Below are 18241 nucleotides of genomic sequence, written 5' to 3' on the forward strand. Positions count from 1 at the left end.
TGTAATTTACATTAGGGAAAGATTTGGTACACTGTTTATTTGATGTGAAACTTTTTTTCTATTTCTGGGGTCTCATTCTCTCCCCTTTGCTTTTTCCTCCTCTCTTTGCCCCAGTTTCCCCTTCCTCTCTCTCCCTCTTGTTCCGTTTGTTCAGCAACTACTTGTAGTCTTTTCAGCCACATCATTTGTTTGCCAGAAACTGTTAGCGACTCAACCTGTGCCTGCCAGCTATCACTGTATATCCTTCCCTTCACCTCCTCAGAAACTGTTCTTTCTAAAATATAATTTCTTTTGCATGGTTGAAATTCATGGAGAGATTTGTAATTTAATTTTTAAGCATTTTGTAGCTTTCAGCTGTCATTTGTATGCAGATTATCATTGATTTCGGTAAGAAGTAGTTGAATTGCTTGTGACATGGGGCTAATTAAGCATTATGTAAAAAGAAGTCAAGAAATCCGGTCTTTTGATTTTAGGAACTCATAATGTAAGATAAATAGTGCTGCCTTAGAGGCATATATTCATTTATAGGTCAAATGGCAGATATAAAAAAATACCAAGATTGCAAAGAACTATATGAAAGGAACTTTTAAAATTCTTCATTCTGTTGCTTTTCCAACAGCAGGTCCAATTACCTTTCGTTACTTTACTTTTGTTTAGCCTTTTTGTATTGAAAAGAGAATACAATTAAATCTTATTACCCAGCTTCAATAATCAACTAACACTTGCCATGTTCTTTATCTGCACCTCTCCCCTCTTCTGTCAGATTCTAGACAACGTATCATTTTACCCCTGAATATTTCAGTATGCATCTCAAAAAGAAAGGAACATTTTCTTAATAACCACAGTGCTATTTTCCCACCTCACAAATAAACAATAATTCCCAGATATAATCTAAAGTGCAGTGTATACTCAGATTTTTACTCACTTGTCTTATAATGATTTTTCAGAGTTGAAATGTTTGAATCAGGATCCAAACAAGGTCCACTTATTGTCTTTTGATTGTAATGTCTCTTAAGTCCCTATAGCATTCTCTGATTGAGTCTCCTCATTTTACATTTCCTGCATTTGGCTTTTTAATACTGGATCAGTTCTGTAAAGTGAACCACCTTCTGGGTTTATCTGATTGTTTCCTTCTTGTGTCACTTAAGTTGTTCCTCTGTCTCCTATATTACCTGTAGGCTGGAAGTTCAACCTAAAAGCTTAATCAGATTCAGGTTCTGTTTTTTGTTTTGGTCAGAATGCTTCATAGGTGATACTGTGTACTCCATATTGTATCATATTAGGAGACACATAATGTACATTTTTTTTTTTTACTTTTAGTGATGCATAAATTGATCAGTAGGTTCTAAGTGGGTCCTTAGTTTTCCCATCTACAAAATGAGTTAGTACCTTAGAGAATTATCCCGTTATCTTGGTTAAGAAATGCAGATTTATAAAACTTTGTATTACTTCATTTCCCTTTAATTCTGTAACAGAGTACACTGAAGGGAATGGCCAGAATTTTTATTTCATTGTAAGAAGTGCTCTCTCATTAAGTTAAATACTAAATTTCTCTAATATTCTGTGCTTTGAAATTGTATTTGGCCTGTAACTAGAGAAAATTTTGAGGAAATGACATTCGATTGTGATATGCTACTAGATATTTTAGTTGTTAGAGTAATTTGATAATGCCATTCCTGTTCATCAGTATTTGTATAAATTGCCAGTACTCTGTACATTTCATCTCCTAGAAGGCTTTCAGTTTCAAAGAAGTATTAAAGATGAACTTTTTCTTTCTGAAAAATGTTTGTTTCTATTAAAATTGAAACTTTTTTTCCTATGAAATAGGTAAATGGTGAAAAGAGTGAAAAAAATGAGACCACAGAGAAAGGTAAGTGTGTACAGAAAGAGGGAGTTCTTTTAGATTATTATTGAGATCTTTTAATTAGAACAATCTTCAGATTTTACACAATGAGATTCTTAGCGTTGTGTTTAATTTATATATGAGCTTTATCATTTTTCCTAACCTGTACAGTAATATTGAAAATGTGTTATTTTCTGTATTTACATGTCATGGGGAATATTTGTGGCAGTATGCATTTGAAAACATCAGAACCACAGTTGGTACTTGTTATTGCTTTTTTTCAAGATACAGTTTAGCATAGTGGTTAAGAGCATGGACTCTGAGAAGTCAGACTTCCTAGGTTTGAATACAGACTCTTCTGAGTTTCCATGTCATCTTGAGCTTATTACTTCACCTTTCTAGTTTAGTTTCCCCATCTGTAAGGTGGGGATAATAATTGCATCTATTTTATATGATTGTTGTGAGGATTGATTGAGTTAATGTATGTGACACTTTTAGAACACAGTAAACTTCATATAAGTAGCTGTTAGTACTTATGACTCTAAGTGGTAGACTTAATTATTTAAAGACTTTTTCACTCCCCTCAAAAAAAATCTAAACCAGTAATTTGGATGTTATCCATAGGTAGTGTTGATGCTCCAGTAACAAGTATGTGACCTAAACAGTAAGACTTAGGCAGTTGCTTAAGTTTTCCTCTCTCAGCAAAGGTTTAACTTAAACATTAGTTGTATGTAATACTAAAATAAATTATTTAAAATATTGCCATACAACAGTTTAAAAAATAAAACTGAGTATAGTAAGGTACCTTCCTAAAAGCTGTTACCAGTTCATTCTAAGACTAGCTTTTATCCATATGTTCCTTTGTATCTCAGCCTGCTTAGATGTTACCCTTCTTGGTGGCTTATTCTCCACTTTGGACTGTTTTGTTGTCAAAATGATCTTGATGGTTAGAAAGGGAAGCACAATGGTTATTAGCAACTGGGTATTTTAGCTTAGGAGGTACTGTGACTCATGTTCTTTGTGCAGCTCACTGCTGAAATAGTTCTTTATGTATTTAAACTTCCCCATAATGCTTTTTAATCTTTCACTTCAGGTGGTAGAAGCTAGAAAAGGAAAATAGCAACATAGGGAATGTTTATTTTGGCTAAATATTAAAGGGCTAGATACTAAACATTTTAGGCTTGTTGTCCTAGCATGAAAGCAGCCATAGAGAGTATGTAAACAAATGAATGTAGCTGTGCTCCTGTGAAAACAGGTGGCCATAGTTTACCAGCCCCAGGTGGAACACAGATAACAAACTTTTGGCTTATTATTCTAGGAAACCTACAGGTTTTTCCGGTAGCCCCTGTAAGACCCCATGGAGACTCTTAAAAAAGAATTTAGAACCTTTTAGGAACTTTTGAACCATAGATATTTCTTCTGATTGACATTTCTTAAACGGCTTAACTTTTAAAAATAGAATATTTTCATGAGACACACATATTAATCTATTTCATGTAGCAACAGAGCCCACACCAGATACAGCTGTAACGTCACCAGCAAGTTTTGGTACTTAAGTCTTTTGTTTTTTTGATACTTTTAAAAATTTATTTATTGGCTGCATTGGGTCTTTGTTACTACATGCGACTTTCTCTAGTTGTGGGAGCAGGGGCTATTCTTCATTGTGGTTGCACAGACTTCTTATTGAAGTGGCTTCTCTTGTTGCAGAACCTGGCCTCTAGGTGCACAGGCTTCAGTAGTTGAGGCCGTGGGCTTCAGTAGCTGTGGCTCATGGGCTCTAGAGTTCAGGCTCAGTAGTTGTGGCACATGGGCTTAGTTGCTCCGCGGCATACGGGATCTTCCCAGACCAGGGACTGAACCCATGTCTCCTGTGTTGGCAGGTGGATTCTTAACCACTGCGCCACCAGGGAAGTCCTGGTATTTAAGTCTTTATAAACAAAGCATTGAACTAGTTTTTTGATAAATGTCAAAAACATAAATTGTATTTAAAGTTAGTTTAAAAGGTAATAAATAGTATGATGGAATAACAAGTATATAACACTTCTAGGAAAAGGTATGCTTGTCCTATGTTTAGTGATATAATAGCACACGGAACTGGGTGTTTCTTGTCACTTATATTGTCCCTCTCGATTCCAAGGAACAATCACAGCAAAGGAACTATACAAAATGAAGATGGATAAAAACATCAGCTTGATTATAATGGATGCTCGAAGAATGCAGGATTATCTGGATTCCCATATTTCAGATTCTCTCAGTGTTCCTGAAGAAGCCATCAGTCCAGGGTGGGTCACTGTATATTTAGATAAAATGGTAAACTGTGCACAGTAGTAAATGTTACTACTTAGCATCTAAATGTGATAAAGTAGTCTTTTCTTTTCCTGTGGACCTTTTCATTCTTTGCCCTTTAGTGGTACACCTTACCGTTTCCGAAGAGTGGTGTAAAGGACATTCCAGTTTGGCTATTTTTTCTTATCTGTGGCATTTGGAGTCTTATTAGAAGAGAAATGAAACAGCCTCCATGTGTCCTCTTTCCCCAGGTGTTTGTTGACTGATTTCTCCTGCTGTTTTTTTATTTATGAGCTTGTGAATCATATGCACCAAATTGACTAAAATTGTGAACTGGTTGAATTGCTTTCTATTTTGAAATTTTCCCCATAGTATTATCTTTGGTAAAAGAGTACACAAATACTTTTTTGAAGAAGAAGCAGGATAGCTAAGTGACTAAGAAAAAATATACGCTCTGAAATCAGACTGTATTCAGACTATGTACTATAACTCTGTCTCTTATTAGCCACATTACTTGTAGCCAATGACCTAACCTCTCTAAGCCCATGTTTCCATCTGTGAAATGGGGATAATAATAGTACCTATCTCAGAAGTTTTGAGAAGTTTAAATGACAGATTTTGTATACGCACACAGTTAGCACAGTACCTGGCACTAGTAAGGACTTACTAAAAAAATATCTTTTTCTTTCTTTTTTGATAAGAAGGTCTTTAACCTATAAAATAATTTAGTTACTTGCATGAGTATATGGTTTATTAGATACTATCATAATAGAGCTAAAACTCCACTTCCAGGGCTGTTTTCACTATTATGAGTGTTATAAAAATTATATACTCTCTCTAGGTCTTAGTTTATGGGACTGGATTAGTTAAAATCTGTGGTCCATCCCAGGACTAACCTCAGGAACTTTAAAAAAAAAGTTTTTAAAGTTAGGTAATAAAATTTGCATAGTTTTTAGCACATTGCTGAGGCTTATAAATGTTCGACCTGAAGAATAGAGTGCTTTGTAAATGCTATTTATGCTATTTAAAAATGAGATTAGAAAGAAAAGCAAAGGGGAAAAAATGAAAAATATTTAAAAAAAATAAAATAAAATTTTTTTTGAAAATGAGATTAGAGTGCATAGTCTAATCAGGTAGGTATGAATATATTTCCCGGATTTGAAAAGACAAAGTTATGATTAATCTTTGATGGTCTAATCTTTACTAACAGAAAGCTGGCAGCTTTTATTGAGTTTGTTTCCCAGAATTTGACTAATGTGAAACTCAAGATGAGTTTAGGTTGAAGATTAAGGATCAATGAATTGCATACCAACAAAATTGTTACCTTTTAATTTCTTGTTTCAGTCCTTCTGAATTAGTTAAAAGAGGTTTCAGTTTGGTGCTAGCATTCGTTTTTAGTATTTGATAATATCCCTTTCTTAACAGAGAGCAGGTCTCAGAGCTCTCTGTAGGCAACGGTATCTATAGCTAGCTGACGCTAGCAGACGGTGAATACTGTAGTACTAGTTTTTCATTGTCTGTTTTAAAATTTTAATACAGTGTAATATATATATACAGAACCACTCTTATCCTAAGTATTTAGCCCAGTTAGTTTTCAAAAACTGAATCGTCCATTTAAATAGCCTCTGGACTGAGAAACAGAACATTACCATCACTCCAAGAGTCCCTCTTATGCCACCTGTCACTGGCTATCTTTATCCCCACCCACCCAAGGGAACCACCAATAGAACAGATTTGTTTTTGTAGTTTATATAAATGGAATCTTCAGTCTAAAGTCTTTTATGTCTAGCTTCTTGTAGTCGTGAGAGTCATGTATATTATTCGTGAGAGTCATGTATATTATTGTGTATAGTTGTAGTTCGTTTATTGTCATTGCTATATGGTGATCTATTACGTGAACACAGGATAATTTACTGATCTATTTTATTTACTTCTGGGATTATCCTTTATTGGCTGTGATGCTGTTTTCCATGTACATAGGAATAATACATTTTCTTGTTAAAACAAATTTAAGTAAAGGATCACTTTCAATTAAATAATTAAAACATGACACAGTAGACAAGGTAGAACAGAGTCACAGCTTGGGGGGGGGATACATGAAAGACGGAAGTTTGGGGAGTACTGACTGATATTATTGTTTCCCAAATTAGTATTCTGCAGAATACTAATGTTGAGTTTTTAGACAAAGTATATTTAGGCAAATATATCCTTAGAGTCAGAAATTGTCCTTAGGAGTATCATGTTTCAGTTTTTCTCATTCATCGTTGACCAAGCATCCTTCTAATCTCTATATATCAGGTGAGACTTATTATGAATCAGTATTTTATATTTCTTTTTTTCCCCTTTATTTCCTAGAAGATATGGTAACCAACAGTATTATATAGAAACAGGATATTTTTCCCCTTAAATTATCTAAACCATTTAGTTTTACTTAGAATACGAGCTTCCGCCCAGCTTGCTAGTATCACCAATTAAATACTGAAATGCCTAGGTGCTTTGCTAGGAATAACATGGAGTTCCTTACCTGGAGGAGCAAATCTGTATTATTCATTCCATCGTTCAGCAGATATTTACTGAGCCCTCATTATGAGCTGGGTTACTGTGGTTCTAAGTGCTGGGGCTAAATCGTTGAACAGACAAAAATCATTGCTTCATGGAGCTTATATTTTAACAGGGAGGTGGCATGGGTGAGACAGCCAATAAACCTTAAAATGTAGATCTGCTGTTGATAAGTGCAATGGAGATGGTTGTGTCAAGCATGTATGTTGGGGTGAGTATTAACAATTTTAATCCATGAAGGCTTCATGGAGAAGTTATTCCTGAGCTAATCTGGAGGTAAGGGAAACGAGTGATGCAGTTATCTGAAGGAAGCGGGTTCTAGACGGAACAGTCGGAGCAGAGCTGCTTAGGCAGGAGCATACCTGCATAAACCAGGAATTACAAGGGAGCCAAGGGTGCAGTGGAGTAAGGGGGAGTAAGTTAGTAACTAGTGATGAGGAAGGTGAAGTAATAGGATTTGAGGAAGGGGCCATGGTAAGGGCTTTAGGTAAGAACTTAAGCTTTTGTGCTAGTGAAGGAGGAAGTGTAGAGTTGGTATTATTCACAGGTGATGATGTAGAAAGCAGCAAAACAGCAAAAGAGCACAGACATGAGCCAGATTGCCTGAATTTGAATTCTGGCTCCATTTGGCAACTATAGCCGTGGATAGGTTACTTAACCTCTTTGTGCTTGTTTCCCCATCTATAAAATGAGGATAATAATGCCTATTTTATAGGCATATATTGAGGATCTAGTGAGAGTCAATAAGAATAAAATATTTAGACTAGCACCTGGCACATGGTAAATGCTGTAATTGTTAAATAAGCATTTTGGTATTTGGTTATCTGTTAATTATCTGTATAGGTATAAGAGAACTGAAATGTAAACAGTGTTACCCAGTGTTCCCCCCCCCCCCCCCCAGTTATTTGTATTTGGCTGACATACTCAGATGACTTCCTGTGTTTTCATTTTGGGCTGTTTTTTTAATATAAAAGGTCAACCGAGTCTATTTCTTTCAGTCTCTAGTAATTACTAAAATATATTCCAATATTATGCAGTGGTAAAGGTGTTAAACATTTTAGGCTATATACTATCTTAACATAGAGTCTGACCTTAGAAAGGAAACTGTCTTAAAGTTTGCTATGGTATGGAGAATTTCCTGGCAGTCCAGTGGTTAGCACTCTGCACTTTCATTGATGAGGGCCTGGGTTCGATCCCTGGTTAGGCAACTAAAATCCTACAAGCCCCGCAGCATGGCCAAAAAAAAGTTTACTATGGTACGATAAAGACTGTAGAACAAAACTCAGTGTCTTATATTAGTATATTAGGACGTCTCGTCTACTTTTGCCCCAATACAAATGTTAATACATTTCAGAGTCACTGCTAGTTGGATTGAAGCAAACCTCCCAGATGATTCTAAAGACACATGGAAGAAGAGGGGGAATGTGGATTATGTGGTACTTCTTGACTGGTTTAGTTCTGCAAAAGACTTACAACTTGGAACAACTCTACGGAGCCTGAAAGATGCACTTTTCAAGGTTAGCAAGTTTCCTTGTTAGTTTACTGTAATTGCAAGCCTTCTCTGATTGTTAGAAAGGTATGTCAACTAGTTGGTTATCTTAAGGACATGAAGATCCATCATGCTTTTGGTTGTAGACTTTTAAAAAATTCAGATTTAAAAGACCAGTTTTGAATCACCCAGTAACAGTAAACTGATCTTTATAAAGTAGGACATTAGAATTTTCAGAAACATAAATTGTCTGGAAAAAAATGTTATTTTTTGTTATGAAACATAAAGGCAAAGGAAAAAATCACTAAGGAAAAATAGATTGTTAGATTTGACTTAATAAAATAAAAACTTAGGTGTGTGAAAAAATACCAGATTTGAAGGCAGGAGACAAACAGAAATATTTGCAACAAATGTAGCAGTGATTTAGAACACCTAAAATCTGAAGAGCTTTTGTAAATAAATAAGAAAATTAGTTAAGATAAAATGTTGAAATAAGTGTGGACACAGATAGACATGAGCAGAAGAAGATATGCAAGTGACAAAAACATAAAAATGTCAACTTGACTAATAACCAGAGAAATGCAGATTGAAACAGTAAATGCCACTTTCATGACCAAACTAACGAAGATAAAAAATAATACTCGGTTTAATTTGTTAAATTATTAAACAGTAATAGCACTAAATACTGGTGAGCATGGATAAGAATAAAACTCAGTCTGCTGGTAGGAGGATCAATTGATGGAACATTGCCCTCCAGGAGAGTTACCTTGAAAGCCCTGAAACAAATCATGCTTCAAAGTAAGAGATCTAGAAATATACCCAGGTATGGGCCAATATATGTGTCTGTATAAAATAGAATATTATCTAGTCATTACAGATAATGATATAGTTCTTTATTAATAAAAGATGTTCATTTAAAAGAAAAACATGTTTCATTATTTTATAAAAATAAAATTTAAAAAGAAGTATGTATCTGTGTAGAAAACTGTAAGAATAAACTAAAATGTTAAAGTGGTATCTCCAGGTGTTGAGGTTATAGATTTTTATTATATATTAACTTGCTTTCGTATTTTTCTTCTAAGATTACTTGTGTGGTTTTGAAAACCTGATCTATCCATTTGTTTCACCTAATGCTGAATTTTGAATTCAGCTCTCTTTTTTATAATCATTTAGAAGATGAATCTTTTAAGAGCGGTTTTAATATTCAGGTTTGTTGTGTGTTTTAGCTGTCAAGAGGCTGCTGCCAGTATTAAACATACTATTTCCTTATTTTCTAGTGGGAAAGTAAAACTATCCTGCGCAATGAGCCTTTGGTTTTAGAAGGAGGCTATGAAAATTGGCTCCTTTGTTATCCACAGTATACAACAAATGCTAAAGTCACTCCACCCCCACGAGGCAAGAATGAAGAGGTGTCTGTCTCATGTATGTATGTGAAAATTTTTGTTTAAAATTGCTTCGGTAAAATAAACTTTAGATTATTTCTGTCCTCAGGGTAATGTTCTTGGTTGTGTGTGCATTTGTCCTATTAGATAGCAGTTTGTTTTTGGCATAAAAAATACAAGATGTCCACAGCCTGGAAGTTAATGTTTATTAATTCTTTAAGATTGTTGTGGTTGTGAGTCACCTCTTAGTTTGCATTTAACTATCACATATAACATGCATGAGATATGAAGTACTATGTATGGGGTTTGCTGTTATTTCAAAAATATTTTTATTCTTTTGGGGATTTTAGTGAATTTTACTTACCCCTCACTGGAAGAATCAGTTCCTTCTAAACCTACTGCTCAGATGATACCTCCTATAGAAGTCAATGAAAATACAGAATTGATAAACAGTCAAGATGAGGGACCAGGACCACTGAATATAGCAACTCCAGTTGAACCAATTGCTGCTTCTAAATCTGATGTTTCACCCATAATTCAGCCAGTGCCTATTATAAAGAATGTTCCACAGGTATGTTCTTGATTTTCTTTAAACTTTATTGTCTCTTTCCTTTTAATATTATATTAAATATATAGTATAGAACTATGTATCTAGCATATATACATCTTCAGTATTTTAGAAAGAAAAATATTGAGAAATATCTATATGTTTTGGTACCTTTTTTGCTGTGAAGAATTTTCACTGTAATTGTCTTACTGCCACAGCAGTATTAGAATAGATAATTTGAAGGATTTTAAGCCCAGCTGGGTCCATTTAGTACAGGTAGTACTAATGAAAGACAGTATTAGCACAGTGAACTTGAACAGCACTTTCAGGTGTTTTTTATTGTAATTTAATTCATAGTATTTTCCCAAATGGTTTGGCTTATAGGTAATAGATATATGATGTCAGTATTTTGGTTTTGAAATAGTACTTTAGTTTCATTTCCTTAGAATTTGACACATAAATAACAGGCATGTTTTAACAATAATTATTTAAAAGAATTTAAATAAAAGATGTTACAATAAAAAAAGTGTAGCATCTTTCTCTTCATTAGATTTTACTTAAAGGAAGTTTAAATCTTTCTTGTGCATTTTCCAATAAGGCTTTTTTTTTATAAGGTTTTTTTAAAAAATACATTTATTTATTTATTTATTTATTTATTTATTTATTTAATTGGCTGTGTTGGTCTTTTTGGCTGTGTGTGGGCTTTCCTTTAGTTGCAGTGAGTAGGGGCTACTCTTTGTTGTGGTGCGCGGGCTCCTCATTGCTGTGACTGCTCTTGTTGCGGAACACAGGCTCTAGGCGTGTGGGCTTCAGTAGTTGCAGCACGTGGGCTCAATAGTTGTGGCTCACGGGCTCTAAAGCGCAGGCTCAATAGTTGTGGCGCATGGGCTTAGTTGCTCTGTGGCATGTGGGATCTTCCAGGAGCAGGGATCAAACCCGTGTCCCCTGCATTGGCAGGCGGATTCTCAACCACTGCGCCACCTAGGAAGCCCTCCAATAAGGTTTTTTAGCATTTATTTTTAATTTTTTTCCCTCAGATATATTTAAGTAGTATTTCACATTTGAGGTGGGTGACATCTGGTTTGTGGAGCAGGCTCTGATTAGAAAATTTAGTCATTTTTTTGTTATAAAATGAAGTGGTTCATCATGTTTTAAGGCCTGCTTTTAATATTTCTGATTAAATCTTAAGACTAAATAGTATTTGAATAAATTTTCTTAAAATGGACATTTAAGAAATTTAAAAAAGAGCTTATGATATTGTACTTCCTTTCAACTTAATCAACATGTTGTTTAAACCCTAATCCCTTTGTGACTTTCCAAGTTATGTACAATTTCTCAAACATGTTTTGAGGATTTCCTACATGAAAGAAAACATAAAGGTTTACAAATATGAGTAAGCCATGGATTCTGTCTGATGTTTAGGAGAAACATGGATAAAATCAGCCATAGCATAACGCAGAATATCCTAATTGTTTTTAATGGTCACTGGAGCACACAGCAAAGAGAAATTCTGACTGAGAGTGGGTATCATCAGGGAGGTCTTCGTGGAGGAGGTGGTATTTTTATCTGAGCTTTAAGGGTTGAGTGGGATTTGAAGATGAAAGAAACAAGTGGAAAATTGTATGACTAAAGGCACAAAGCATGCTTTGGGATTAGTGAGTAGTTTTGACATGCTTGGGCACAGCTCTCATTTGGAGAGAGGTGAGTGTGATAGTAGATAAGATTGGAAAAGTGGACAAAAGTCATCAAGAGAGACTTGGATCTCTCTTGGAATTTTATCCTGTAGGCGAAAGGAAACCATTAAAGAATTTTAAACTTGAGAGTAACACGATCATAGCTATGCTTTTAAGATGAGTGGAAAATGGATTGTAACCAAAATATGGATGAAAACATTTATTTTGGTTCCAGTTCACCTTTTATTAACCTCATCCTCATAGTGGTTCTTTCCATTTCATTCTCAACTAAATTTAGAAAAGGGGGCAGGGGATAGGGAATAGTTAGGGTTTTTTTCTGTTTTTTGGTTTTTGTTTTATTTTATTTTTTAAGTGAAGAGGCAAAAAGAGAAGTAAGGAGCAAAGGAATAATTCCTTCTTCTTAACGGTAGTGTTTCTAATGGGAAAATATACAGTTCATTTTGTAAGAACACTATACAGGTTGTTACTGGCAGATATTCTCATTTTTGTTTCAGTAAACTTCATTCTCAAGAAATGATGTTAGGGTCACTTAACAATATTGTACGGTTAGTGTGTTATTAAATTGAGGTAACTACTCAATTTGTAATTAGTATATTACCTCTTATGAAAGTTGTTATGGAATATTTTATTCATTCCTTTGGCAACATTTATTTATTAAGTGTCAGGCCCAGTCTTTACCCTCCTGGAGCTTATGTGCTAGGAGGGAAGAAAGATTTTAAACAATTATAATTGTTTAATCAGAATCCCAGTAAGTACTATGAGGGGAAAATATTAAGGTATTATGAGAGCATACATCAAGGGACTTGGCTGGTCTTAGGGATCAGGGAAGTCTTTTCTAAGGGAAAGATATTTTAGCCAAGATTAATATTGTGGTGGGCATTATCTAAATGAACAGCTGGTATAAAGACCTGAGTTGGGAAGGAGCATGGCATCTTTGAGGAATTAAGGAGGGGGAGGCAAGTATGGCTGGTGTAACAAGTAGTATGAGATAAGAATGGGGGAGATAGGCAGAAGTGAGACCACACAGGCATGGCAGGGATTTTAGATGTAATCTTTAAGTACAGAGAGTGGCTATTTAAAATAAATTTTTAAGTTGGTGGTCAGACTTATGCTTTAAAATGATTACTCTGGTAACAGTGTGGAGAAATAAATTTGAAATATATGAAGCTCTCAGTTTTCTGGTTTGAACAACTATTTGCACAGTGGTCACACCCATGTGTTTGTTTCGGAAAATCATGAATTTGGTTTTGGCCATATTAGGTTTGTGGTATATGTGAGACACTCACATGAAGATACTGAGTAGGCAGTTGGTTTTGTGGAAATGGAACTTTAGGTATGTCCAGGTCTGCATTTCATGTTTTAGAGTGAATCTTCACATGCAGAACACACCAGGATATTGAAAGTGTGGAGTCAAGAAGATGTAAGTGCCAAGTGCCTTATGCGAAATCTTGACATTGGATAATTTACAAATAGATGTTTTGGTAGATATTGTCTCCACAAAGTGGTGGTTCTTTTATCACAACTTGATATGAAGAACTGAGGTTACTACATTCCTGGATTTTGACAAAAGTATGTTTTCCTCTGTTTTTGTTGATACAGATTGATCGTACTAAAAAACCGGCAGTCAAATTGCTTGACGATCATAGAATAAAATCTGAAAGTACAGATCATGAGCCACAGTCTCCTCAGGATGGAAAAGTTGTTCCTGATCGGTCCACAAAACCGGTGTTTCCCCCTCCAACTGCCATGCTAACAGATGAAGAAAAAGCTCGTATTCATGCAGAAACTGCTCTTCTAATGGAGAAAAACAAACAAGAAAAAGAACTTAGAGAAAGGCAGCAAGAGGAACAGAAAGAGAAGCTAAGGAGAGAAGAACAAGAACAAAAAGACAGAAAGAAACAAGAAGCTGAAGAAAATGAAATCACAGAGAAGCAACAAAAAGCAAGAGAACAAATGGAAAAGAAGGAAAGTGAACAGGCCAAGAAAGAAGATAAGGAAACCTCAGCAAAGAGGGGCAGAGAAATAACAGGAGTAAAAAGACAAAGTAAAAGTGAACATGAAACTACTGATGCCAAGAAATCTGTGGAAGATAGGGGGGAAAGGTGTCCAACCCCAGAAGTACAGAAAAAGTCAATGGGAGATGTGCCCCATGCCTCTGTGGCAGGAGATTCGAGTTCAGGCAAGGTAAGCAGAAACAAACAGTACAAATTGCCAACTAAGTGTAATAAAATATATATAAAAAGATGATAGCAGTAGCATTCCATAAACAGGGCAGACACTTTAAGTAATTTTCTTAGGAGGTGATAGATTTGTACTGATTCACCTACATTTGCTTACCACTCTTATTTGATTGGTTGGGAATGGAATTGCTTTTTGTGCCTATGAAATGCAACATATTTTCGATAATTGAGATAAATAGGTATGTTCTTCATTTTTATGCTTGATGTATGGTCATCAAAAGACTAGAGTAAAATATAATCTTCTGATCTCAGAGTGGAGGAATTAGCTGCCAGATATTTATATAATGAAGTTTGTATCTGCTTAGAATATGTCCAGAATCAGTGACATCAAAATGAACCAACATTTATCTTTGTGTATAATGATTTTTTTTGGTCAGGTCTATGTCATTTTGTTTGTTTATTCATCTAATCAGTAATATTGGGAATAACCCCATTAATGTTGCTTTTTTCTGCTGTTGGCTGTTCCCCAACATTGATTTTCATAATTCTGAAGGAGATTTTTGTTTTTCTTTTCTTTTCTTCTTTTATTTTTTTGGCTGCCATATGTGACTTGCAGGATCTCAGTTCCCTGATCAGGGATTGAACCCAGGCCACAGCAGTGAAAGCACCAAATCCTAACCACTAGACCACCAGGGAACACCCCTGGAAGAGATTTTTTTAACCTAATAATATGCATGCTTTTCGTGGGTTTTCGTTCCTTTCTTTCTTTCTTTCTTTCTTTCTTTCTTTCTTTCTTTCTTTCTTTCTCTCTCTCTCTCTCTCTCTCTCTCTCTTTCTTTGTTGTTGATTATGCAATTAACAATGCCTTTCCCTTTTGAACACTAAATAAGTGTTTTGGGTTTTTTTAGTCCTACTTTGTTTTTATTTTTTTCCTTCTAGTTGTATTGAGATATAATTGACATACAGCACTCTGTAAACCTAAGATGTACAGCGTAATGATTTGGCTTACATACATCATGAAATAATTATTACAATAAATTTAAAGAACATCCATCATCTCACAGAGATACAAAATTAAAGAAACTAAAAAAAAAATTGTGATAAGAACGCTTAGGGTTTACTTTCTTAACACCTTTCCTATGTGACATACAGCAGTGTTAATTATATTAGTCATGTTGTACATTACATCCCTAGTACTTACCTTATAACTGGAAGTTTGTACCTTTTGACTACCTTCATCCAATTCCCCTTACTCCCACCTCCCACCTCTGATAACCACAAATCAGATCTTTTTTCTTATGTCTTGTTTTTGAAGTATAAATGACTTACAACACTAGCTAGTTCCTGTTGCACAGCATAGCGATTTAGTATTTCTATACATTTCAAAATGATCACCATAATAAGTCTAGTTACAACATGTCACTGTACAAGGATACATAGCTATTGACTCTATTCCCCACACTGTATATGTTTCATCCTTGTGACTCATTTATTTTGCAGCTGAAAGTTTGTACCTCTTTATCTCCCTCATCTCTTTCCTTCCCCCAATCACCTCCCCTATGGCAACCACCTGTTTGTTCTTTGTATCTGTAACTGTTTCTGTTTTATGCTTGTTCATTTGTTTTGTTTTTTAGATTCTACATGTAAGCGAAGTCGTACAATATATGTCTTTTTTGGGCTGACTTATTTCACTTAGCATACTACCCTCTAGGTCTATCCATGTTGTCACAGATGGCAAGATTTCATTTTTTTTTTTTATGGCTGAATAATATTCCATTGCATACATAGACCAGACATCTTCTTTATCCATTCATCTATTGATGGGCACCTGGGTTCCTTCCATATCTTGGCTATTGTAAATAATGCTGCAGTGAATATAGGGGTACATATATCTTTTCTAATTACTATTTTTGGTTTCTTTGGGTAAATAACCAGGAATGGAATTGCTGGATCATATGGTAGTTCTGTTTTTAATTTTTTAAGGAATCTCTATACTGTTTTCCATAGTGGCTGCACCAGTTTACATTCCCACCAGCAGTGTTGTACTAGGCTTCCTTTTTCTCCACATTCTCGCCAACAATTTGTTGTTTGTTGTCTTTTTGATAATAGCCATTCTGACAGGTGTGAGGTAATTATCTCATTGTGGTTTTGATTTGCATTTCTCTGATGACTAGTGATGTTGAGCAGCTTTTCATGTGCCTGTTGGCCATCTGTATGTCTTCTTTGGAAAAATGTCTATTCAGATCCTTTGCCCATTTTTAAATTAGGTTGTTTCTTTGATGTTGAGTTGTGTGAGTTCTTTGTATAATTTGGATATTAACCCCTTATCAGATATATCATTTGCAAGTATTTTCTCCCATTCAGTAAGTGACCTTTTCATTTTGTTAATAGTTTCCTTCTCTGTGCAAAAGCTTTTTAATTTGATGTAGTCCCATTTTTTTATTTTTACTTTTGTTTCCTTTGCTTGAGGAGACATATGCACAAAAATACTACTAAGACCAGTGTCAAAGAGTGTTCTGCCTATGTTTTCTTCTAGAAGTTTTATGGTTTTATAGTTTCAGGTCTTACATTTAAGTCTTTAGTCCATTTTGAATTTATTTTTGTGCATGCTGTGAGAGAATAGTTTGATTCTTTTGCAGATAGCTGTCCAGTTTTTCCAACACCATTTTTGTTTTGTTTTGTTTTTTGGATGTTTTCTTTTGTTTTACATCTTTTCTCTTGCTTTTTTTGTTTGTTTTTATTGTTTGGGGCCACTCCATGCAGCTTGCAGGATTTTAGTTCCCCAACCAGGGATTGAACCCGGGGCCACTGTAGTAAAAGCATGGAGTCCTAACCAGTGGACCACCAGGGAACTCCTGGTTTATTTTTAACATTAATAAAATGCCAGTGCTCTTTGAATGCTGAACTTTATAATGCATACATACTTTGAATTATTTTATTCAATAAAAAGTGGTATGGGAAAAAATTATATGCTTCCTTATGTAGCTCAAAGGCCTGATCCATCATTAGCACCATTTATTGTAGAGCTTGTCTTTTCCACATTGTATATTCTTCCTCCCTTGTAATAGATTAATTGCCCATGTAAGTGTGGGTTCATTTCTGGGCTTTCTGTTCTGTTCTGTTGATCTGTGTGTCTGTTTTTGTGCCAGTACCATACTGTTTTGATGACTGTAGGTGTGTAGTTGAAGTCAGGGAGCGTGATTCCTCCAGTTCTGTTCTTCTTTCCCAAGGTTGCTTTGGCTATATGGAGTCTTTTGTGTTTCCATAAACATTTTAGATTATTTGTTATAGTTTTGTGGAAAAATGCCACTGGTGTTTTGATAGAGATTTCATTGAATCTGTAGATTGCCTTGGGTAGAATGGACATTTTAACAATATTAATTCTTCCAGTCCATGAACACAGCATGTATTTTCATCTGTTTGGGTCATCTTCAGCTTCTTTCATCAGCATCTTATAGTTTTCCAAGTACAGGTCTTTTACCTCCTTAGATAGATTTATTCCTAGGTATTTTATTCGTTTTGATGAAATTGTAAATGGGATTGTTTTCTTAATTTCTTTCTGATAGTTCATTATTAGTGCATAGAAGTGTAACAGATGTCTGAGGTATATGAGTTTTGTATCCTGCAACTTTACCAAATTCATTTATGAGCACTAATAACTTTTTGGTGGCATCTTTAGGATTTTCTATGTATAGTATCATGTCATCTTCTAACAAATAAGTTTAGCAAGAACAGCTATAGCCCGTTTTACATTTCATATAAATGGAAATATATTTTTGGTAGTGTGAAAATGAATTCTGATTGGGAAGCAAAATATTGTCTTTATTGAATGTCAATTTCTGTGCTTCTCAAGCAGCAGTTAATGCCTGTACCAAAATTAACAATTCATATTAGTGCCACATTTATCCAGGGAACACTTAACCTGGTAACTTTAATTATCAAAGATATAGCTCCCATACAAAAACCTTCTAAATATCCGAAGTTAGGAAAATGAAGCCCATGTTCTAAAATTCTCTAATTCCTCTTTATTCATAGGAGAATCAGAACTTTTGAGCTCTTACCATTTAAATATAATTCATTGTGTAACTACTATATGCCAGATATTTCCTCTATTGATACATTATCTTACTTATTCCTCCTAATGATAACTCAATGAGGAATTCAATTTACAGGTGAAATTGAACCTTAGAGGTTAAATAAGTTGCCTGTGAATCATGCAGTTAGATTCCAAAGCCACTTTCTTTCTAGAAGCAGGTAGTCT

General features: G+C 34.9%; 1 protein-coding gene across 6 annotated transcripts in view; it reads left to right on the plus strand.

The window, feature by feature from the left end:
- USP8 (ubiquitin specific peptidase 8) overlaps positions 1-18241 on the plus strand; it is a 73192-nt gene that overhangs the window by 21254 nt on the left and 33697 nt on the right. For all 6 annotated transcript variants that reach the window (XM_057722159.1, XM_057722164.1, XM_057722163.1 and 3 more), the window contains 6 exons: positions 1828-1870; positions 3981-4125; positions 8043-8205; positions 9455-9599; positions 9910-10130; positions 13400-13984. In XM_057722159.1, coding sequence (XP_057578142.1) covers positions 1828-1870; positions 3981-4125; positions 8043-8205; positions 9455-9599; positions 9910-10130; positions 13400-13984 — 1302 coding nt within the window. The remainder of the gene's footprint in view (positions 1-1827; positions 1871-3980; positions 4126-8042; positions 8206-9454; positions 9600-9909; positions 10131-13399; positions 13985-18241) is intronic.

Source organism: Hippopotamus amphibius, chromosome 2 (assembly GCF_030028045.1).
Source record: "Hippopotamus amphibius kiboko isolate mHipAmp2 chromosome 2, mHipAmp2.hap2, whole genome shotgun sequence".
Classification (NCBI taxonomy): Eukaryota; Metazoa; Chordata; class Mammalia; order Artiodactyla; family Hippopotamidae; genus Hippopotamus; species Hippopotamus amphibius.